Source organism: Suricata suricatta, chromosome 2 (assembly GCF_006229205.1).
Source record: "Suricata suricatta isolate VVHF042 chromosome 2, meerkat_22Aug2017_6uvM2_HiC, whole genome shotgun sequence".
Taxonomy (NCBI): Eukaryota; Metazoa; Chordata; class Mammalia; order Carnivora; family Herpestidae; genus Suricata; species Suricata suricatta.
In genome coordinates this window covers 94,610,189-94,634,475 of record NC_043701.1, presented here as the reverse complement: position 1 = coordinate 94,634,475, position 24,287 = coordinate 94,610,189, and the positions used below count along the sequence as shown (strand labels likewise).

Below are 24,287 nucleotides of genomic sequence, written 5' to 3'. Positions count from 1 at the left end.
CCAGAATGGGCCACCCTAATTATGGAAGCCTAAGGAAGTCAACCGTTGCTCATTGTAATATAGTTTCATCTCAGAAGACACTCACCTATGGAGAGTATGATTGGCATGGTGTGTATATAAGTCTTTATGCTCAATCAGTGAGGATCTGATTCTCTGTTTTACCTTCTAGCCATACCTTTGTTCCTCCTCATCTTTGACTAGCAGCTATAGTGTTCAGAGCACCTTATTCTAGGTCTAGATTTAAAGTGAGAAAGTAGGTATTCCTCAAAGAGCTAACTTTACTTACTTTTTATACATGAATAAAAGTTCTATATGTAATTCTTCTTACTTACTTAGTATCTTTCCTCTGAATCCTTCCTCTCAGTATTTAACTCATCTGTCTTTTAACATATTTACTGGGACTATCAGTTCTCAGCATTGGAGCTTTAGGAGCTACAAAAATCACAAATAGAATGAAAAGTATGATTTTTTCCCCTAAAGTCATGTTGTATTTAGCCTGGGAATTGAGATAAACTGTTAATATTTGAATTCTTATATTTCAAAGAAGTATATGATTAGATGCTGAAATAAGTGAAAATCATGAGAATGGTAATAGTTGTGTGTTTACTGTGTCAGCTAATCATTATGAGCATTTTACTTACCATACCTCATTTATCTTAACAAACTTGGTAAGGAAGACATTAGATGTTGAAATAAGTGAAAATCATGAGAATGGTAATAGTTGTGTGTTTACTGTGTCAGCTAATCATTATGAGCATTTTACTTACCATACCTCATTTATCTTAACAAACTTGGTAAGGAAGACATTATAACCCTTCACACTTTACAAATATAGAAACTGAGACTGAATGCATTAGTGTAAATCATCCAGATCTGTACATGGTTATTAAGTACAGAACTGGGTTCCAGACCCAGGTATGTTTTACACACAGTACTATGCAATGTGCACAACTGTTGATAAGTCCTTTGAGAATGAGCTAAATTAAAGAAGATCATATTGGGAAGGAGATGTCAGAAGACACATCCTAGTCCTGAAGGATGGGGAGCATTTGGATAATTGAAGAGGATTGGAAGGGTATTTCAGTGCTTCTGGACACCAATGACTTCTAGAGACCACTGAGGAGAACATGTGGGCTAGAGGGGAGAGATCATTTTAGTAATTATTGGGAGATATGGTCATATATATATATATATGACCGATAGAGTCTTTAATAACTGCCATAGCATACAGGTTAGGATTGCTAGTCTGGATTCCTGTTCTAGCTCTATTATCTATTAGCCTTCAGCAAGTTACTTGACTTTTCTAGGAATACTTTTTTCTTTGGAAAGTGATATGAATTATACTATCTTGCTTATCAGATATTTGGAAGATTAAATGAAATAATATATGTGAAATATTTGGAACAATGCTTTGTACATTGTAATACCTAAATGTATATTATCTATTATTTTGACTAAGAGGAAGAGGTGAATTTGACAACTGTGTGACATTGAATGATTTTGGAAAAGGAAATAAAGTAATTTTTTAGTAATATGACTGAGAGTAACTATAGAAAGAATGTAGGCATGGGAAAAATCAGCAATGATTTCAAGGTTTCTCTTCTAAAAAACTGGCAGTATGGTAATGCATGGAAAAAATGAGAAAAAAAAAAGCCTTGGCTGTTCAGCTCTTTTTTCCAGGTTTAACAACGTTTAATTCTCCTTGGAAAATGTCTCTTGCAAATGATAACAGAAAGTCCTTGAACTCTTCGGCTTTCTGGCTCACACAGCAAGACCTGGATTCTGCAGGGACATGACAATTGCCCAGTTCTAGCCTTAGTACTTAAATGTATGGTTTGCTGGGCTTTTACAGTATAAGATACATTTACAATTTCTTAAAAATGGGAAAATATTATATGGAAATCCATCTACCAGTGTTAACATGTATAGATTAATTTCTCAGTTTCTTCAATATTTGGACTACAAATTTGACACAGTGACATAATATTTAGATTATAGTCTATTTTGTATAATACTGTAATCCTTGTTGCTATAATATTTAATTCCAAAACATACTCCATTTTTGAAATGATGGAATAAGGAAACAGTGACATCACAGTGAAATTCATGAGGTAGCACATTGTAATTCATATGATCTTTGATTTAATTCTACATTATATGCCTTATTACCTACCAGAAATCAAATGGAAATAATAGTCAGTTACTAAATATTATAAAGTTTAAATGTTATGAAGATATCTTAAAATGGATTTAGAGACACTAATATTTGATTTAGAGGCTAGGCTATCTGAATTCTCTTCCTAACTAGGAGTTAGTCAGGATGGCTTGTCCACCTGCTTTTCCTAAGATATTAGATTGTTTTGAGCACTAGATGCACTAGCAGAGTATGAGTCCTCTATCTTCCTCTAGGTCATGCTTAACCCTGATGTTCCAAGTGTCTATTCCTAGAGGAAGCAGAGCTGGCTGTACCCAAAGGGACTTTCCCAGAAAATATATGTCAAGTTTTAAACAAATCCATGTCCCCTCTGAGGAAATAGGGACTCCCTGATATGTTAGCCTCCCTTCTTTTCTGAAGCTAATGGTGACCTCATCTTCAGTACTATTTATGTACTTACAAGGTGATAGAAGGCCCAACTGGACATTGTAAAGGATGTACTAAAGAGAGAACACAGGTAATAATCATTAATACAAACTTGCCTTAATACTTTTTCAGCTAATTGTACTTAAAATGAAACATTGCTTCTATAGTTTTATGAGGAAAGTAAGTGGGTTATGAATCTCTTAATGTGGCAAAATGTAATTATCCAATTGTAATTAACCAATTGCGTCCTTTATGCTATTCATGTTTTATGAGCTAAAAAAAAGACATAGGATGCTAAGCTCAAATCTTAATTGCTTTTATTCATGTTGCATTCATTATCTAGAGCATTATCTAATGACTCTTACTGGCTTCTGGGAACAGGCACTCTAAATTTAGAAAACTATTTTTTTAATCTCTATTCCTGTTTCATTTCTTTTGAGATCGCACCACTTTTTTTTTATTGCTCTTTTACCTTTTTCTTTGTCCTCTAATGCCTGGAAGATAAACCAAAGACATTTCACACAAATACTAGGACTTTGGAAACTGCTACCCTTTAATATAGATAGAATAGATTAAATGGTTACTGATGATTACTGATGCTTCCTTATAGAAGGAGATCAAAACACACAGCTGAGAAACTAACAACTCTATGCGTTTGTCAGCCTCATGTTTCCTATTCAAAGATGAACCCATAACATCATGAGGTTAGCATTTTAAAAAGTCTCAGAGTAGAGGAGTAAGAGTAATGCCTGTGTGTCAAATAATTGTGTTAGAGAGAGAATTTGTTTTGTGGTTAAGAATAATTCAACAAAAACCCTCAGGAACACGCTTCCCTTTAGATTTATCTAAGCATTAGTACAGAGTTTCCACATATCATCCCTTAAATCATAACACTGAACAAGAGCTGAAGAACTGTTTTAAACCACTAAATAGATATATAAGATAACATAAACCTGGAAGAGATCATAGCAGTCCACAATCATTTCCAGCTTTCAGAGGACTTAGGTCATCATGGAAAGAAAATTGTTTATTCTACTGAGTTTATTCATTCAAATATTTCCAGAAAACATATGACTTCATTTTATCTTTAATTATTACAAAGCTCAGAATCCTTTGTTGCTTAAAAAAATTTTTTTTAATGTTTATTTATTTTTGAGAGAAAGAGAGACAGACTGTGAGCAAGGGAGGTGCAGAGAGAGAGGGTGACACAAAATCCAAAGCAGGCTCCAGGCTCTGAGCTGTCAGCACAGAGCCCAACGTGGAGCTCAAACCCACAAACAGTGAGTCATGACCTGAGCCGAAGTTGGATGCTTAAACGATTGAGCCACCCAAGCACTGCTCCTCTGTGGCTTTTAATATGTATTTTTAGACATAATTTCATAAAGTCTATAGTTAATTAATGTATGCAAGTTTCCTCTTTTGTCTTTGCCTTCGAGCAAATATATGTTCAAATTGTTCAATTGCTGAATAAGAAAACATAGAATGACAGAGAGAAAGAAGTGCTGAAGAGATAAAAGTGTAAATATTTAAGGACTTCAGTCAAATATATACCTATGCCACAAAGGACAACAAAAAACTGATTAGACTACTTACTGCATTGACGAAATATGCATGGCTTTGTCATGCTTTGTTAAAGCAAATCTCAATATAGAGAAAGTTCTGTTCACCTGACAGAGCTTTGTGTATTTACATAGTTTTAAAACCTAGTTCCCCAGAGGTTAAGCAACTGACTTTGGCTCAGGTCATGATCTTGCAGTTCGTGGGTTTGGGCCCGCATTAGGCTCTATGCTGACAGCTCAGAGCCTGGAGCCTGCTTCAGATTCTGTGTCTCCCTCTCTGCACCCCCCTTCCCATCGTTCTGTCTCTCAAAAAATGAATAAATGCTAAAATATATTTTTAAAAAACCTAGTTCCCCAAATTTAACTTTTTTCATTTGTATCAAGTACGTAACTATACCATATGCTTTTAATCCCATTTATTCTCAATTATTCATGGTATTTGCCCTGTTCATTACCCTAACTGCATAATAATTTTAATATTTGCATGTGTTTATGTGTTCTGCTTGAAGGCAGCTAACTTATCTTCCTGAGCATTTTATTTTTTTTCATGTTTTATTTATTTTTGAGAAAGAGAGAGAGACAGCATGAGCAGGGGAGGGGCAGAGAGAGAGGGAGACACAGAATCCAAAGACAGGCTCCAGGCTCTGAGCTAGCTGTCAGCACAGAGCCCGATGCGGGGCTGGAACCCATGAACTGTGAGATCATGACCTGAGCCAAAGCCAGACGCTCAACCGACTGAGCCACCCAGGCGCCCCTCTTCCTGAGTGTTTTAATGTGCTGCCTCCTTAATATTTATCAACCCTAAATTCTCCATCTGGCTAGGGTAGGATTCAAACCAACTTCTCCTTTCAATTGTAAAATATTAGTTTTTACAGATCTTTTCCTTTTAAAAATAATTTCTTTTCCACTGCTTCTTCTAGCTTTGTCTCTCTTCCTTTAACTTTCAAATTCCAAATGTGACCCACTTTTTCTGTGGCTTCTCGTTCCTTGTCATCTGCTCATATCAGCAGTCCGCCCTCTACCACTCTCGTGAAACTGCCTTCTCCATGTTGCTGAAGTCCTAATAATGCCAAAATCCTGGATTTTTCTCAGTTTTGATTCATGTTTTCACGTTATTTGAAGTTAGAGGTAGCAGAGGGCAGAGAGGAGATATCCTCAATGAGTGTCATGCTGGCCAATATTTAACAGTTCTTCAAGGGGAAAAAAAGCCCTAAGTTATACCTTTACCATCTTCCATGGTGTAAAAACTCCTAACATTGATGATTTTAACCTCCCAACATGATGTCACTGAACATGGAGCTGGAAGGCTATGTGAACAGCAGGCTCAGAGAAGCTGGGAAGAGCTGAATGTCCTTTTTGGGATGTTATCGGTCCTTGACTTTTGTACCATGAAGTAGTACCCTGCTTCATTTCTATGACTCTGACACCAGTTTCTCTCCATCCTCTTATTGCTTCTATTTTTGTCCTTTTGTTTTAGGATTTATTTTATTTTTAAAGAGAGAGCACATGTGCACGCAAGCAGGGGAGAGGGGCAGAGGAAGAGAGAGATTTTTAAAGGTTTATTTATTTTTGAGAGAGAGAGCACAAGTGAGGGATGTGCAGACAGAGAGAGAGAATCCCAAGCAGCCTCCATACTCAGAGTGGAACCTGATGAGGAGCTTAATCCCATGACCCTGAGATCATTGCCTGAGTCAAAATCAAGAGTTGGATGCTCAACCGATGAGCCACCCAGACACCCTTATTGCTTCTGTTTCTTGTTTGTGGTCCTTAATTGTACTTAATTGAGGGTTAAATTTTTCATCCTTTCATTTTCTTCCTTGACCTTTCCCTCCACTCTCATTTTCCTCATCACTTTGGCTTGAGTGCTGCTAAACTCTTAGCTGCTTCCTGGAGGTCATCTCTCTATTTCAAAGTCTTATTGGAGACAGAGATACTCATGCCTTCACCTCATGTGCATTAGAGTTAAAACTAGGTTGCTTATCTTTCTCTCACCCCTAAAGTACCCACTTTCCTTCATATCCTATTAAAAAGTATTAAATGCAAACTATATGCCAGACACTTAAGGAGGTACTTTGGACGCAGACCTGGGAAATTATTATCTATATTTTAAAGGTTAAAAAATTGAAAACTCAGATACTTTGATCAATTTACCCATACTGACCCATCCAATAGGCAGTGTAACTCAGATGGCCACCCAGGTCTCCGACACCAAAACTCAGCTTTCTTTCTATTATACCACACTGCTTCTCAGTGTGAACTATCCATTTTTATTACACTAAATGAAAACATGAAAGTAATTCTTGGGTTTTCTTTAGTTGTTAGTAATTACCAAACGCTGTCTAGTTATACACTGGAACAGCGTTTGTACAATTATCTATCTCCCTTCTATGCTATAACCTTCTAAAAACAAACCATGCTTTATTCATCATTTTATTCCTTTGTGTAACAAAAATTCTTTGTAGTGGTAGCTCCTCAAAAATTCTTAATTTAAAAAGTGAAATAATTAATGAACCACAATGTGTTTTGAATATATTCACTGTATTTGTGCCATAGTAGTGTTTCTCTGTCATCTATATGGAGAGCCACATATGATGTTATATTCAGAAGATCAGATTTTGCTCTGAAGGAATATTCAGGTTTATTTTGCGGCACAGAGAAACAAAAATGGAATGTAATATATACACATTTTAGTATAAATCATGAAGTTTACCATTGCCCTAGTGTTTTCAGCCCCAAGCTACTGTATCCATTTCTGTGTAGCTTATGGATTAGATTCCAGGGAATCCCCAATGAGTTTAGAGCAATATCCCTCCTTGCATTTCTGACTAATTCAGAGTACTCCTTGGGAGTCCTTTTACACTATCAGATGTCTTAATTTGGGTCTAGGACTCAGAAATCTATCCAAGTTTCTCTAAATTGCAAGAGATCACTGAAATGTTCTGCTATCAGTGAAAACTGCCAAATTGAGAGCAATATATAGCTCTCTGCATAAGTGAGTAGATAAATGTATCATTGGACTTCTGAATCTGTAGTTCCCAATTCCTGCCTTACCTTGGTGTGTTTCCCGTTTCAAACAGCAACCATGGGACTGCTGCATGATTGAGTATGTCTCAGGGCTTTTCTATACCTAGCAACCCACTGTGCTGCAGCAAGATATGTGATGCACAATTTTTCTACAAGGAAAGGCAGGGGAGCCATTTTGGCTGTCTCTATGAAGTTACTTTGAATCTGCACACGTAGTAGTGCATAAACTGAAAATTACCCAGATGTGATTCTTCAAGAAACATCTGGTTTTTGTGATACTATGCCATCATCTGGGTCCTGAAATGCTCTCAGTTGCTATTTATCATAAAATATCTTCAAATACATTTTTTTTAAATTTATCTACTTATTTTGAGAAGGAGAATGCATGTGAGCAGGGGAGGAGCAGAGAGAGGGGGAGATAGAGAATCCCAAGAAGACTCCACGCTGTCAGCAGAGCCCAGTGAGGGGCTCAAACTCATGAACCATGAGATCATGACCTCAGCCAAAATCAATAGTTGGAGGCTTAACCTACTGAGCCACCCAGGCACCCTTCAAATACATCTTTTTATCATCCAATTACTAAGGGACTTAGCATAAAGTAGGAGAAGGCTTTAGCTAGCAACATCATTATTTTAAACACTATATGGCAAGTTGAAAAAAATGTACAAATTGGTAGAGCATCAGGGAATTTTAAGTGAATGAAACATAAAATACAAGTCTCAAAGCTTTTACAGAGGGTTAATATATACGCACTACAGAATATTCTACTTGTTTAGTGCATCTGTGCATTCAAGCAGTGGCAGGCAAGATTGAATTTGGCAAAAAGCTTCTGTTAATATGCCTTACTTAGTTCATCTTCCATTGTCGAGCTATTAGTGGTGACCAGAAATTGAGAGGTTTGCTTTCAAAGTGAGTATTCAGAAAAATAGACAGGAGAACACCTCATTCGTAGTCTATCAGTGATGGAAGATATAGCTCTTTGTAAATCAGGTTGGAGAGGGTAAAGCAACACAAGTCTGAGATCATTTGGGATGATGCATCATGACCTCCTGGATATGGTATAACTCTGATTATTATTTTCCACTCAATACCTTGCAGAATCAAGCTTCATCAAAAGACACAAAGATATGAGTGTTCATGGCTTCCCAGGAATGCCAAATTGGGCAAATAACATCAAACTATCTTTTGAGTTCAATGCCTGTCTTTTATGTAGATTGAATTGAAACTCCTTTTTAGGTCTTTCATTCTTTTAATTTCAATTGTAGAGTATATGAGGCTATCAGAGTTGAAAAATTATATCCCAAAGCCCTGCTTCATGTGACATTACTGTTAATAGAGGTTCTATCATAAGAGGGCAATTCTGCATAATACTGAGCTCATAATCTGTGTTTCTGCATTTCGCAAGTGATAAAATCACAAATGAATTAGTTTAATGAACCCAAATAAGTAGCAGGTAATAAAGTTTATATTTCAAATATTCCAATTATAAGTACATGGTTCATTTTTTCATTTTCTTAGAGAAAATTTATTTTAATCTCATATTTTCTGTGTGTGTCTGTGTGTGTGTGTGTGTGTGTGTGTGTGTGTGTGTGTGTGTGTTTATTCTACAATTTATCTTCTTTGGTGGGCCTTTGTCTTTTTTCTCTCTGAGCCTGGTTGCCTTGGTTACCATTACATACATGCTCGAACATGAAGTTCCTCTTTGACGTACATTTATTTCTATGGAAACAATGATGTCATTGGTCTTGGTAGGTGCTTGTGGAAAGCATAATAAAACATTGAATATTGATCTTTCTTTTGGTTATAAAATGATTCATTAAATTATTTTTTAATTATAGAACTGTATTTTTACTTTCCTCTTAAGACTTGATCATGAAGGTACCTCTTTCATTGTTTTCCTTGCTCAAATAAAATGACTTAAAGCATTAAATACACTGTATAGCTTCTTCTTGTGATATGTGCTGTAATAAAGCTCACCACAGATACTATTAACATAAAAGAGTCATTATTTTTACCTTAAAAGTGTCTCAGAGAGTGGTAAGTTCATCTCGATAATATCTCAGTATAATCAAAAAATTGCACAAAGAATTTTATATTCATACCAAGGCCATGAGCAATGTTTAGATGTTGGATCCAAAAAAAGGGAGGGCCCTACTTGTCATTATCTTAAAACTTTCTAGGCATAGAAACACAGGATACAAGATGGAAGTGATAGCTATCAAAATGTGTTTTCAATGACATTAAGTAAGTCCACGTATAATTGGTATTCAGCTTTTTTATGTCCTAAGAGGCTTTTAAAACTCTTTTTTGAAGCATCTATTTTCCTCTCTGTTTTTCTTCCAATAACTGCAGTCTATTTTTTTTTCTTCATAGATGATGTGGAAACCTGCCTATGATTTTCTCTATACGTGGGGTGCTCACTATGGAAATAGCTACAGAGACATGTTACAAGACCTTCAATCAGCTTTGGACAGGATGAAAAACCCTGTGACCAAACAGTGGCGAGACTTAACTGGAGCTTTAATACTAATACATTCCTTAGAGTTTTTGAGAGCAACTGCATTTTCTACTTCTGAGGAAGCATGAAAATGAAGGGTATGCTGTGGGGAAGAGGGAGAATGGTAGGGGGGAAATGAGGTGTGTGTGTGTGTGTGTGTGTGTGTGTGTGTGTGTGTGTGTGTGCGTGCGCGCGCGCGCATGTGTGTACATAGAGAATCTCAGAAAAATATTATTTTTTTCATTTTTCAAAAAATATTTTTTCCTCATGAAAGCACAGCTTAACACAAAAGCCAAGGATACATTTTATAGTCAAATATATATTTTTATATGTTTCAAATGCAAACATTAAGCTGCTTTCTAGTTGAGAAAGGAAAATAAAACCCTTGTCCCTCTCAAAGTTGCTTTAATTTCTCTAAGTTAAAACAAATGGCTGTTAGCATAATTACCTCACACAGTTACCCAGATAAACTAGAGACTCCCACTGTGAACCTGGAGTTTTACCCATAGCAGGTCTACAGAGAGGAAAAGCAAACACATACTCTGGGGACAGGCACAGAGCTACAAACTTACTATATTCCATCTCTTTTAGTTTTTAGTGGAGTTTGCTAACATTTCCATTTTGCATCTGAAAAGACTAAGGACTAGAAAGGACACTCAGGACAAATAGCCAATGGGAAATAAATTTTCTGTCTGCAAAATCTGGTTTTATTATTATTATTTTAAACATAGCACGTAGCAAAATAGTAAGAAACTAAAAATGCATTTTAAAACCAATAAGGACATAGTAGCTACTTCATTTTAAGTGAAACTTGCTTCACTTTCCCACCATCTTTTAAAAGACTGACAGAAGAAAAAAATATGACTGATCATCAGAAATCTGTTGTTTGCATCCATGGACTAGAGTTTTCACCTTCTTCCCCTAGCATCTTGAGGCATAGCTAAGTCTGCCTAATTTGGACTTTTCCTTCAGGATCTTAGTGCAGAGTAGTTCTTTAACTCTCAGGAATTTTTAATAAGAAGAATTATTTTTTTAAAAAACTGATGTATCACTGTTAAATGGAGCAGTCTTAACCACCCAAAACACTGATATCTGTGCGTGTGAATAATAATGTCATCCAAATACACGTGTGTGTGTGTGTGTGTGTGTGTGTGCGTGCGTGCATGTGTGTGTGTGTGTTTACCAGAGCATTTCAGAATGCTTTTGCAAGACAGAGGTCACATGGGGATTTAGGCCAGTACAAATGCTAACTGCTGGTAGAGTTCACGAAGAGATGGTTTGTGCTTACTCATATGTTCAGCCCTTTGGCCACATGCCAGTGTTTATGTGCTTTGGACAGTCATTCATGTGTTGTCATTTAATCAACAGATGGGGGGGGTGTACCTACACTGTGGCAGGCACGTAGATGCTTGAGGTTGATAATGGTGGAAGAAAGAGCTGGAGCCCTAACTTCAGTATTGCTAAGTTATAGAGACAGGCAACAATTTAAAACACTCTACAGTTAAATGTAAAATTAGATCTGTAACAACAGCTGCAATGGAGAGGCTGGGACCTCAAGGGCCATTATATGAATCTGAAGGGTCAGGGATGTGTTCTCTGGGAGAAAACTGATGAGCCTGAAGGAAGTTCGAGCATTGCTTTTCGTCTGGGGAAGGTGGAAGAGGTAGTTCCTCAATGTACTGAGGTCCTGAAGCAGGCTGGGGGCTCGGAGATGCAGGGAGCGGATGAAGGGCCTGAAAGGGTAAAGGAGTGAAGGAAGACACCCGCTCAAAGGTAATACAATGAGCTGAATAAGGGTTTTGTTTGGGGATCCTGAATAAAACATGTCCATTTGGCTAAAAAGTAAAAGCAGAATCTTTTTAGAGCTTTTAATACACCTACCCTGGGGTATTTGTTATGCTGGCAAAGGTAATTTGAATTAGGTTTAAGAACAGTCTTTAAGGCTTTCAATATTTATATTTGATAATAAGAGAACATAGCCTGCCCAGGGAGTTATGTACACACATCCAAGGACAAAATTTATTTTAGTTGAAAATAAATTCAGGGAGAGGGAGGAAAAAAATAGTTTGTAAGTTCAGGACACAGTTAGAACATTCTTGGAATCTTATTAACATGTCAGCAAACCAGAGAATTTCGGGAAGAGATAGTAAGGAATTAATAACTGGGTTTTTCCAGGCTCCAAGATTTGAGAAGAGAGATCTTGTTAGCTGATTAGGGTAGTAAGATTAAACAAATCACTTCAGATTTACATCGCATCATGTGTTGTGACTGTGGCTGGGAAGTTTAAAAAGAGTTTAAAAAATGAAAAACATGAGGTCTAACTTAAGGATGAAGCAATGCTTAAATACTAATATACACAAAGATATCTTATAGTCTTGTAAGAAATCCTTCCAGAGGAATTTTAAACCCATGTCCAAACATTCTGTTCTTCTTATAAATATATTCTAATATTTTTATGAATCGTTTTTATTTTTCTGAATTTTGTATTTTTCTTCCTATAATGGATTTCATAATCAGAAAAGATTAACTCGGTAATCATGAACTGCCTTTAATATTTGGCAGCAAATCAAGGGAATTAACAAGGCACTTAAATTCCATTCTTGACATCATTAAAAGCATCAAAAGCCATTAATCTAAAACTTCTTTAAGCACTTAGGAAGTGGAAAAATCATAGTTCTTCCAGTACCTCAGGCTTTTCTCTAACGATGCATTAGGATGAGATTTTAGTTCAGTGCTCAGCTTGCAATGTAACAGTTTTTCAGTGTAAGCCACGATCCTCCACTTCCTCTGTTAAAGCCTTAATAGGAAGGCCAATCAAGGAGGTGCGCATGGCAGCAGATAATTAACTGTCCATAGTCGGCATGGATACAGCATTGATATAGCACGTCCTGTAATGCAGAAAATACCATATGAGGTTTTGACCTTGACAATGCCCAGATTTCTGGAGGGGGCAGAATGCACTACATCAATGGATGACATTAGTCTAAGAAATGTCACTGCTAATAAGAAGGTTTGGATATGTGATATGAAAATACAATAGGAGAAAAGAATATACAACAGAGAGAATATATTCAAATCATACTAGGCTATAACTAGAAGGTTCAAAACTTGAATTTTCATACTGTGCTACCGTAAGTTATATTTTTCTATAATTTTTAATGTCTAAGGAATATTTGAGGTGATATAAAGAAAAAGGAGAATAACGAAAACATATGTTGCTAGAGGCTTTTCTAGTTAAAATAGATTTTTTCTTTTTATTTTCACATAATTTCCCCCTATTCTATATGATGTTGTTTCCCATATGAGTGAAGCTCCGAAGATCATATATAATGGTCAAATTATACTAGGTAAGGTTAACTCAAATACATTCTTCAGAATAAAGTAATTGTTGAGAATTGGTTTCTTGCATGTATATATAGTAGTGTACAACACAAAATAAAAAGTGATTACATGTACACAAGAAACTTGAATTTGTACATATCTAGCATCTGTTTATCTCATGTTCAGCATCAAGATTTCACTAAATGTACAAGTCTGTGGCTTTCGCATGTATTTTTTGAATTGATTTTCTATTTATGTGTGTCTAGGCTTATGTAATCCAGAAGGTTTTTAACCTAATAGCTTTGCAATTCTTAATAATAGTGTCAGTTCATATATGAGGGAGTGAGGATGGAAAGATTAGTACTGGAAAATAATCTGAAGAAAATTCCAGAGCATGCGCTGGCTTGCTCTGCAAAAGGGTTGTCTAGGTGGGGCACTTGGGTGGCTCAGTTGGTTAAGCGTCTGTCTGTCCGTCTTCAGCTCAGGTCATGATCTTGCTGTTCGTGGGTTCCAGCCCCATGTCAGGCTCTGTGCTGGCAGCTAGGAGCCTGGAGACTGCTTCGGATTCTGTGTTTCCCTCTCTCTGCCCCTCCCCCACTCCTCCTCTGTCAGTTTCTCAGAAATGAAAAAATGTTAGAAATTAAAAAAAAAAAAAAAGCCTGTCTAGGAGTTGACAGCCCTGGCTTCTGGTCTTTGCCTATTACTTCCTAAGAGACTTTCCACCTGTAACCCAGCTTCCCTTCAGTTTTCTCTCATCCATAAGACAAGGGACTTGAACTAGGTAACTTCTAAAGTTCCTCTTGGGTTTAAATGTCTTTGAGTATATAATGAGTACGATATTTTATGGATTTTTTTTGTTTATTTGTTTTGCTATGCAGAAAGGGAACGTGAACTAAGACTAATAATTTGAGTACTAATTATCTACATTAAAATAATGTCTCCTACGTGTGAGGCATAGCACACATATAGCACATATACACGTAAACATACTAAACACTTTATGGCACTTTACAATATTACTCACACAACCTAGTCAAGTTGCTTTTGCAATGTGTACTGTTTTGAATAGTTGAAAATCACCCAACTATTCAAACAGACTAGAAAACGGTGTGTGAGTGTTGCTTAGAAGGATAGCGCAATTCACAGCAGCCACTTAAAGCACACTGCCAAGCATGCTCCAGTCTTTTTTTCCTCAATAAACGTGACTTTGTAAATTATATCTCAATATACATGACTTTTGTTTTTTTATTTATAGTTTATTGTCAAGTTGGTTTCCATTTAACACCCAGTGCTCTTCCCCACAGGTGCCCTCCTCCATCCCCATCACCCCCTTTCCCTTCCCCCTCCCCCTTCAGCCCTCAGTTTGTCTTCTGGATTCAAGTGTCTCCCATGATTTGCCTCCCTCCCCCTCCCTAACTCTTCCCCCTCTTCCCCTCCCCATGGTCCTCTGTTAAGTTTCTCCTGTTACACTTAGGAGTGAAAACACATGGTATCTGTCCTTCTATGTCTGTCTTATTTCGCTTAGCATGACACCCTCAAGGTCCATCCACTTTCCTACAAATAAATGGCCAGATTTCATTCTTTCTCATGCCATGTAGTACTCCATTGTGTATATAAACCACGTCTTCTTGATCCATTCATCAGTGAAACATGCCCCAGTCTTACTGCGAGGTCTGAGAGGAGGCAGCCTCTTGGCTTCTCCAATTTCAGAGCAGCAGAACCGCCTGGAGGGCTTGCTGGAACACAGACTGCTGGGTCCCACCTCCCATTTTCTAATTTAGCAGGTGTGTAGTTGTTCCCAATAACTTGCATTTCTGAGAAGTTCTCACATGTCGCAGATGCTCCTGGTTCAGAGACCCCACTTTGAGAACCACTGAACTCGTTTCCTTCCTCTCTATGGAAATAAAAGAATCTTTGTTAAGCCAGAAAAACTTGCTTTTAGACAAACAGATTTTTATGTGATTCCATCAGAGAAGTAGTTTTTAAATTATTTTATAATATCCTGTTATGTAATAGCTCCATTTATTTATATAGAATGAACTTTTCACAGTAAATTAATAAAAGCCTATCATTTCAAAATAAAATTTTGGTTGAAAAGCTAACTCAAACAATTGAGAACTCTGCATTTTATTCAAAATGTAAACACATTTGAATAAAAATAGGTTAATAGCTTGAGATGAATACTTAATAATTTCAGCATGTTAAGATGATACTAGAGAATATATGTAATGATGCACTTGTTTCTGTAAGTACCTTTTGAGAAAACTGTTGTATTGGCCTATCACTTGGTACATTTCTTGTTGAGTTAATTTTCCCTACTGGGAAAAAGTGGTATTTTTTTTCATTCCAAGGATACTGTTAATTTTTTTTCTATTTAAATTCAAGTTAGTTAACCTACAGTGTAGTCCTGGCTTCAGGAGTGGTACCCAGTGATTCATCTCTTACATATGACACCCAGTGTTCATCCCAGCAAGTGCCTCTTAATGCCCATCACCTATGTCAACGTTTTTAACCAGCACGATCAATACAACTATCTATATGCCTTACATTCATTGTAGAATTACAAAATGATTATAGGCACTTGTTAATAAGGTAGCCAGACATTCTCTTTCCAATGAGTATTTCCACATTTAAAGGGAGAGTGACTCTGAGAAGGGTGATGAGCTGGACAAGCTCATGTAGATATTATGTATCATAATTCATCCTCTGCCATCATTTCCTTTTTAAATTGTTCTTCTTTGGGTAACTTGGAGAGGACCTATGACTTTTTATTTCTATTTATAGAGATGTTTGAAACTGTCCTTTTGTAACTGGTGGCAGATTATTAAATGACAATATTAATATTTAAGTCTTACACTTGAATGCTTGCAATTTTGCCAGAGTCCAGCTCCTGCAGGTCCAGGGTTCCCCCGAAGCATGACGGTGCAGGCCAGAGAGAAAGTGGGAGAGCCTTGCGTTTCGTTCTGAACCCCAGACAAGCACCGCTGCCCATCTGGCAGGCGTCTCCGTCTTGTCTGGTTCTCAAGGTTTATTTATGGCAAAAGGTACAAGGACAAGAAAGGGCAGTAAATGATTCCAATAGATAAGTTTTACAATTTTAGCCACAGGTACTCAAGGTGTCATAGGTATTTTTACAAAACCTCAGGTCTAGCCTCAAGGAAACGACCTTTAACCAAGAGGCAAACAACATTCTTTAGTAAAGGTAAGTTTTTTATGAGTAAGGGTCATTAGGCTGTTTATAACTCTAAGAGAAAGTTCCCAAAAAAAAACAAGTTCTCAGGAGATATGCTTGCTCTCATAGTCCCAAAGATGATTGATACATTTTATCACAGTAGTGACTATCACAAAGGCATTCAGGCCCAGAAGGTATTCAGTTATCCATATTGCTTAGGGGAAAGTTATGTGTTGCATTAGGGTGTATCTAGCTTACTTATCTTTTCCCTGACCAGGTGCAGTCACGTCTCAGGGACAGGGCAGGGACAGGGCGTCTCAGAGACAGGGCAGGGGGACAGCCAGCTCCTGACTCTAATTAGCAAAGCATGTTGAGGTTTGGTGCTCAAGCAGAAATGAAAGTTTCAAGAGGGTAGATTTTGGGAGCTATCTAGGGGCAAGAGACCGTGCAAACTTGCCGTACCCTCACCAGGAATTTTCACTCTACCAGTGAGTCCAAATAGCTCCCAACAGAATTTACTGGACATTTAGCATATCCATATAAGTATAATTAGCACTTAAAAATCAGACTTCGTCACGATGAAGTTACTGGTTTTATTTAAACTGGTTCTACCAAACTCAGTCTTTTAAAAAGAAATTGGGATTGGCAAATTTGATGTAATGTTGACCTTACGTATTTTAGGTAAAATTGTTTAATAGAATTGACTACCAAAATCCTTCTTAGAAAAACTTATTTTGTTGGAGGAAAATATACTCCGTTACTCCCAGGAAATATGTACTCAATGTTCACCCAGTCCCTTTACATCATGGTGGAAAAGAAAGAAAGTGTGAAGGGGAGATAGAAAAGAGTTAGATTATGGTCTAATGAAAGGAGACTATTCAGAGACAATGGAAACTTTGTCTTCCTCTGTTTGCGTTGGTCTTTTTTTTTATTTTTTTTAAATGTTATTTATTTATTTTTAAGAGACAGAGAGAGGCAGCTTGAGCAGGGGAGGGTCAGAGAGAGAGGGAGATACAGAATCCAAAGCAGGCTCCAGACTCTGAGCTAGCTGTCAGCACAGAACCTGATGTGGGGCTTGAACCCACGAATCCTGAGATCATGACCTGAGCCGAAGCCAGACGCTTAACTGACTGAGCCACCCAGGCACCCCTTTTATTTTTATTTTTATTTTTATTTTTCATTTATTTTACAGAGAGAGCATGAGCAGGGTCGAGGGGCAGTGAGGGAGAGAGAGACAATCTTAAATAGGCACCACCGTCAGTGCACAGAAGGCTGAAGGACCTGATCCCACTAGGCTGAAATCATGATCTGAACTGAAATCGAGAGTCAGATGCTCAGCTGAGCCACCCAGCTGCCCCCTGTTCATCTTTTTAAAAATGGAGAGGGGCGCCTGCATGGCTCAGGCTGTTAAGCGTCCGACTTAGGCTCAGGTCATGATCTCACAATCTGTGGGTTCAAGTCCCACATTGGGCTCTGTGCTAACAGCTCAGTCTGGAGCCTGCTAAGCATTCTGTGTGTGTCTCTCTCTCTGTGCCTCCCCAACCCCTCCTCTCTCCCTCTTTCTCTCTCTCTCAAAATAAAGACATAAGGGAAAAAATGTAATAAATAAATAAAAATTTAATAAATGAAATGAAATTTCATTCTTTTCCTAATCTGACCAATAATAAGTTATACATTAACTGCTGCTTGGTTTTCTCCAGTATAAATTTAATGCCGCTGACGATTGCTCTTTAAAACTACTAAGAAAGTTAAGCTAAAGCAAACATAGCAGACCTACGTTAAGATTGTCATTTAGCCGTCTATCAGGAGCAGGTGTCAGAAAACCTAGCTCAAACTGGTTAAAGCACAAAGAATTTATTGTCTCTCACATCTGAAAAATCTAGGGTAGTTTCAGGCATTACTGGCTTTAGGACTTGAAGGAGGTGATCAAATTGCTTCTTTCCCCCTCTTCTCTGCCTCTGATTATATTGATTCCATCAAGGGCTCCAAAGAAACAGCTCAGGAGTTCTGGGCTATACTTTCACGGGCAAGTAGACTGCATAAACATACTAAGCACTTTATAGCACTTAGCACTGTTACACAACCTGTGAAATTGCTTTTGCAATATGTACTATTTTGAATAGTTGAACACCCAACAATTTAAACAAATGAGACAATGGTGTATGAGTGTTGCTTAGAAGGGTAGCAGCATATTTGGAAGGTCACAGTAAAGCAGCGGCCACTGTGACTCTTGAAGGTGGGTGTAGTGCAGGCCCCATTTCAGACCCCGACCCGGTTCCTTGGCAGGGTGGAGGTGGAGGGGCAGCTGCCTGGCCTGCAGCCGCAGTTTCCCTAGGTCCTCTTTCGTCCCCTTCTCCAAATTCTGCCCAGATGTTAATGCCAACCTCCAGAGAAGAGCGCCACCTACGTAGATTATAGGCAGCAGCGAAGCTGCAGATTTGAAGTCGGGGAGAAATCGGAGTGGGTGTCAGTGAGGGACAGATTCTAATTGCACCTGTTCTTCCTCAGTCCGTGTCCATCTTTGCTTTCCTTCAGCCTGACCTACATGACTTCAGGTTCAGCACAAGACAGAGGAAAGAGCCAGCCAAGGCTTTGGCCAGCTCTCACAAATGTGTAATCAACTCACCATCATAAATCCTTAGTGTATATCATTGTTGGTGCTTCTATGTAATGAGCAAATGCTGATTAATAGGTAGGACAAAAGAGTATTGCCTGATAACCTCACAAGAACGGTTCCTCTGATTGGACCAATTTAGGTGCTCATCTCTCAGCCAATCACTGACAGGCTCCGCCTTAGAAAATCATCCAGGGCACCAGGTTTGGGCATAATTGACCACTGGGTGAAATCGAAATGTTTTTAGAAATGGAAGGAGGCAGATATTGGGGAAGCCAACAGCAGTTTTCCACTAAAATTGTGAGGTGAGTTAACCTCAGCACTATTTCCTGTCCCGGGAAAACTTTCTCCCTCAGGTGAAAATTACGAAGCTAATCATTGGAGTCCTTCTTATGAGACTGGGTAGTGGGTCTGCATCTATAAACTTAGCGCTAAATCAAATGCTAAGTAAATGTTATTTCGCCAGCAATATCTGCATACCACGTTATCAATTGCTGATGAAATGACAAGAGCCTTCTAAAACCCCATCAAGACTATGGGTTCACCTGGCCCAGAAAAACCAGGGGCAGATCTTCTGTTTCTTCTAATTCCACACTCTCAAAGCAGGACTCATACCTAGTAAAAGCACCTCACCAGCTGCCAGAAAGAAGCTGACTGAGAGAGAGGTATCCAGGAGTTCACAGAATGACTGATTGACAAAATTGTAATGTTTACATCGAGTGACATCACCTACCAGTGAACAGCATGATAAAATCTTTTATATATTCTCAGAATGCAATTATGAAAGCAAGCCTGAGGTCAGTGGTGTTTCTTTCTCAGCCATTTGACTTTTCACTGGAGACTTTTATCTCCTCTTTTGAATCAATAATAACTTCTAAATGCTGCCCAAGGGGAATGTAGAACAGCAGTATGAACAAGGTGAATTAGATGATTCCAAGACATCAGTGAAAAACAGGGCCAACAAAAGAAATACAGTGACAAAGGTGGTATGTTTGTTTGTTCCACATACACAATTGCTTTTTAAGATATAATTCATACATCATATAATTCACCCTGTCCATTTTTAAGAACCTATCAACATTTGCTTTCTTGATGTATAGTTCCTGTTTAATATATGTTTAGTTATATTCACAATTTGCTGTGTCTGGAGGAATTCTCTTCTGGAGGGAATATCATATTTTTCTGTTTTTCAGGGGAGCGTGGATTATTGTGAGTTGTGGTAAAATAAGAGATTAGCAGTCAAGGTTATTTGTGAGAAGACAAGACAGAGGTCTTGATGTAATATCCCTACAGCCATTTTTAAGAGGTTTCACTGATAATTTGGAAGAAACAAAATCTAAAATCCTCCTTTCACACTTTTAGAGAATCTTTATATTTCTTTCCATTTTGATTGCTGAAAAGATTACTGTGTGCTTAGGGATGAATCCAAGTTCCCTTGTGAGAGCTGCAAATGCACTGCAGGTAATTAATCTACCCGCCCTGGGTTCCTGCCTTAAGCAAGTTTCTAAATCTATCTTTAATGAGAGCTCTATTTTGACCACTTGGTATGTTGTGTTTTTCTACTAGAAAACTGTATTAATTTACTAGGGCTGCCATAACAAAGTACCAGAGACTGGGTGACTTTAATAACAGAAATTTATTTTCTCACAATTCTGAAGAAGTCCGAAATCAATGTATTGGCAGGGTTGCTTTCTTCTCAGACCATGAGGGAAGAATCTGTTCCAGACCTCTCTGCTGGCTTAGAGATGGGTATCTTCTCCTGTCTTCTCAGGGTTTTACCTTGGTCCACATGTCTGTGTCCTAACGTCCTTCTTTAAGGACAAAATCATATTAGAGTAAGGCCCACACTAGAGACCTCATTTTAGTTCAATTACCTATGAAAGACCTTATCACCAAATACAATCACACTGTTAGGTACTGAGGGTTAGGACTTCAACATATGAATTTGGGGGACACAATAACAGTAAGCTCATAATAACAAAAATGATTTGGTCACATTTTGGTGTTTTATTTACTGAAATCAACTACTTTGTTCAAATGCAGTCTTTCTTTAAAATTGTTTTCTTTAAGTTATTTATATTAATTCCAATATAGGTAATATACAGTGTGATATTAGTTTCAGGCATACAATATAGTGATTCACCTATTCTATATATTACTCAGTACTCATCCTGAGAAGTGTACTCTTAATCCTCTTCATCTATCTCATCCATCCCCCTACCCACCTCCCTCTGGTAACCATCAGTTTGTTCTCTAGAATAAAGAGTCTGTTTCTCTTTTTTTCTACTGTTCATTTGTTTGGTTTCTTAAATTCTGCATGTGGTGAAATCATACAGTATTTGTTTTTCTTCCACTGACTTATTCTGCTTAGCTTTGTACTCTCTAGTTCCATCCATAGTGTTGCAAATACCAAGTTTTCATCTTTTTTGGTGAGTAATATTCCATTGTATATATCTTCTTTATCCATTGATCTGTCGATGGACGCTTGGGTTGGTTCCATAATTTGGCTATTGTAAATAACGCTGCAGTAAACATAGGTATGCATAGATCTTTTTGAATTAGTGTTTATGTATTCTTTGAGTAAATATCCAGTAGTGCAATTACTAAATAATAGGGTAGTTCTATTTTTACTTTTTGAGGAACTTCCACAGTTTCCTACAGTGGCTATACCAGTTTGCATTCCCACCAGCAGTGCAAGAGAATTCCTTTTGTCTTCACATCCTCACCAACACTTGTCTTGTGTTTTTGATTTTAGCCATTCTGACAGGTATGAAGTAATATGTCATTATACTTTGATTTTGTGTTTCCCTAATGGTGAGTAATGTGGAGAGTTTTTTCATGTGTCTGTTGGCCATCTGGATGTCTTCCAGGGAGAAATGTTTATGTTTCCTGCCTATTCTTAAATTGGTTTATTTGTTTTTTGGGTGTAGAGTTGTATAAATTATTTTTATATCTTGGATACAAACTTTTTATTGGATATGTCATTTGCCAATATTTCTCCCAATCAGTAGGTTGCCTTTTACTTTTGTTGATTGTTTCTTTCACTGTGCCAAAGTTTTTATTTGATGTATTCCGAAAAGTTAATTTTTGCCTTTATTTCTCTTACCTCAGCAGAATATCTAGAAAAGTTTTTGCTTTGGCCAATGTCAAAGAAATTGTGATCTGTGTTCTTGCATAGGATTTTTATGGTTTTAGGACTCACATTCAGGTCTTTAATCCACATTGGGTTTATTTTTGTGTACAGGGTAAGAACGTGCTCCAGTTTCATGCTTTGCATGTAGCTGTCCAGTTTTCCCAACACCTTGTGTTGAAGAGATTGTCTTCTTTCCATTGCATGTTCCTGCCTCTTTTGTTAAAGACTAATTGACCGTATAATTATTGATGCGGGGAACAAAGAGAAAAAATGTAGATAAAATTAAATTTTCTTATACCTATAGCCCACTGGCAAATACTTGAGGTAGGGAGAGTATGATATTCTTCCAGGAACTCCCAACTGTCTTAGTGTTAATGCTTTCCTAGAGGAAAAAACAACCTTAGCTTGACAATGGCTCACATCCTGTGAGTCTTCTTTAGCATATGAATATGAAATTACTTTTAGAAACTTCCCTTTATCTTCACCTCTCCCCATCTCTCAAGTATTTAATCAGTCACTGCCCCTAGGGCAGCTTTTTCTGCTCATAGGTCCTGTCCCCATGTTTTAATAAAACTACTTTTTTTTTTTTTCACCAAAGACATATCAAGAATACTTTCCTGGCCAGTGGCTCTGAACTCCAACATTTCCACTTCAATTATGGGTTTGTTTCTGGCCTTTCTATCCTGTCTCATTGATCGAATGTCTATTTTTGTGTCAGTACCATACTGTTCTGATTACTACAGCTTTGTAATATAATTTGAAGTTTAGAGTTGTAATAGTTCCAGTTTTTTTTTTCTTTTTTAAGATCGTTTTGGCTATTCAGGGTTTTTTGTGGTTCCCTATAAGTCTTAGGATTATTCATTCTAGTTCTGTAAAAAAATGCTATTAATATTTTGATAGAGATTGCCTTAAAATGTAGATTACTTTGGATAGTATAGACATTTTAACCATATTTGTTCTTCTCATCCATGAGGATGGGATATGTTTCCATTTGTTGGTGTCATCTTCAATGACTTTCATCAGTGTTACATAGTTTTCAGAGCACAGGTCTTCCACCTCTCTGGTGAAGCTTATTCCTAGGCATTTAATTATCTTCATTATAATTGTAAATGGGATTGTTTTCTTAATTTCTTTCTGTTGCCTCAGTATTAGTGTATGGAAATGCAACAGATTTTTGTACATTGATTTTATATCCTGCAACTTTACTGAATTCACTTATCAGTTCTATTAAGTAGTGTTTTTGGTGGAGTCTTTACTGTTTTCAGTATCATGTCATCTATAAATAGTGAGTTTTACTTCTTCCTTACAATTTGGATATCTTTTATTCCTATTTTCCTCTTATTTCTTTGGCTAGGATTTCCAGTACTATGTTGAATAAACATGGTGAGAATGGACATCTTTGTGTCATTCCTGAACTTATGGGAAAAGTTTTGTTTTTTCGCATTGAGTATAATGTTCATTGTGAGTTTTTCATATAAGGCTTTTATTGGATTGAAGTATGTTCCCTCTATACCTGCTTTGTTGGGGTTTTTATCATGAATGGATGGTATCCTTTGTCAAATGCTTTTTTTGAATCTATTGAAATGATCATGTTTTTTATTCATTCCTTTACTGATGTGATATATAACATTGACTGATTTGCAAATATTGAACCACGCTTGCATCCCAGGAATAAATCCCACTTGATCATGGTGAAGGATTTTTAAATTTATTTTTGGAGTCAGTGTGCTAATATTTTGTTGAGGATTTTTGCATCTATATTCATCAGAGATATTGACCTGTGGCTCTCTTTTTTTGTAGTGTCTTTATTTGGTTTTGGTATAAGGGAATTCTGGCCTCAAAGAATGAATTTGGAAGTTTTCCTTCCTCTTCTATTTTTTAAAATGGTTTAAAAAAGAATACATATTAATTTTTCAATTGATTTGTTGATTTATTATAATAAATTTTTCATCAAATGTTTGGCAGAGGGATGCCTGGATGGCTCAATTAGTTAAGAGCTCAACTCTTTGTTTCAGCTCAGGTCATGATTTCAAGTGTGGGGGTTCGAGCCCCATGTCAGACTCCATGCTGACAATGTGGGGTCTGCTTGGGATTCTCTCTCACACTCTTGCTGTCCCTCCCCTCCTCCCTCTCTCCTACTCTCTCAAAATAAATAAATTACATTTTAAAAGAAAGAAATAAATGTTTGGTAGAATTGGCCTCTGAAGCCATCTGGTCCTGTACTTTGTTTATTCAGAGTTTTCTGATTACTGATCACTTTCATTGCTGGTAATCAGTCTGTTCAAATTTTCTATTTCTTTCTGATTCAATTTTATGAGGTTTTTGTTTCTAGTAATTTATCCATTTCTTCAAGGTTGTCCAGTTTGTTGGCATATAATTTTTCATA

At 37.2% G+C, this 24,287-nt stretch overlaps 1 protein-coding gene across 1 annotated transcript in view; it reads left to right on the top strand.

The window, feature by feature from the left end:
* Positions 1-9,750, top strand: part of MACC1 (MET transcriptional regulator MACC1) — a 66,781-nt gene extending 57,031 nt beyond the window's left edge. Inside the window, exon 5 of the mRNA XM_029919100.1 lies at positions 9,538-9,750. Coding sequence (XP_029774960.1) covers positions 9,538-9,750 — 213 coding nt within the window. The remainder of the gene's footprint in view (positions 1-9,537) is intronic.
* The last annotated feature ends 14,537 nt before the right edge of the window (positions 9,751-24,287 follow it).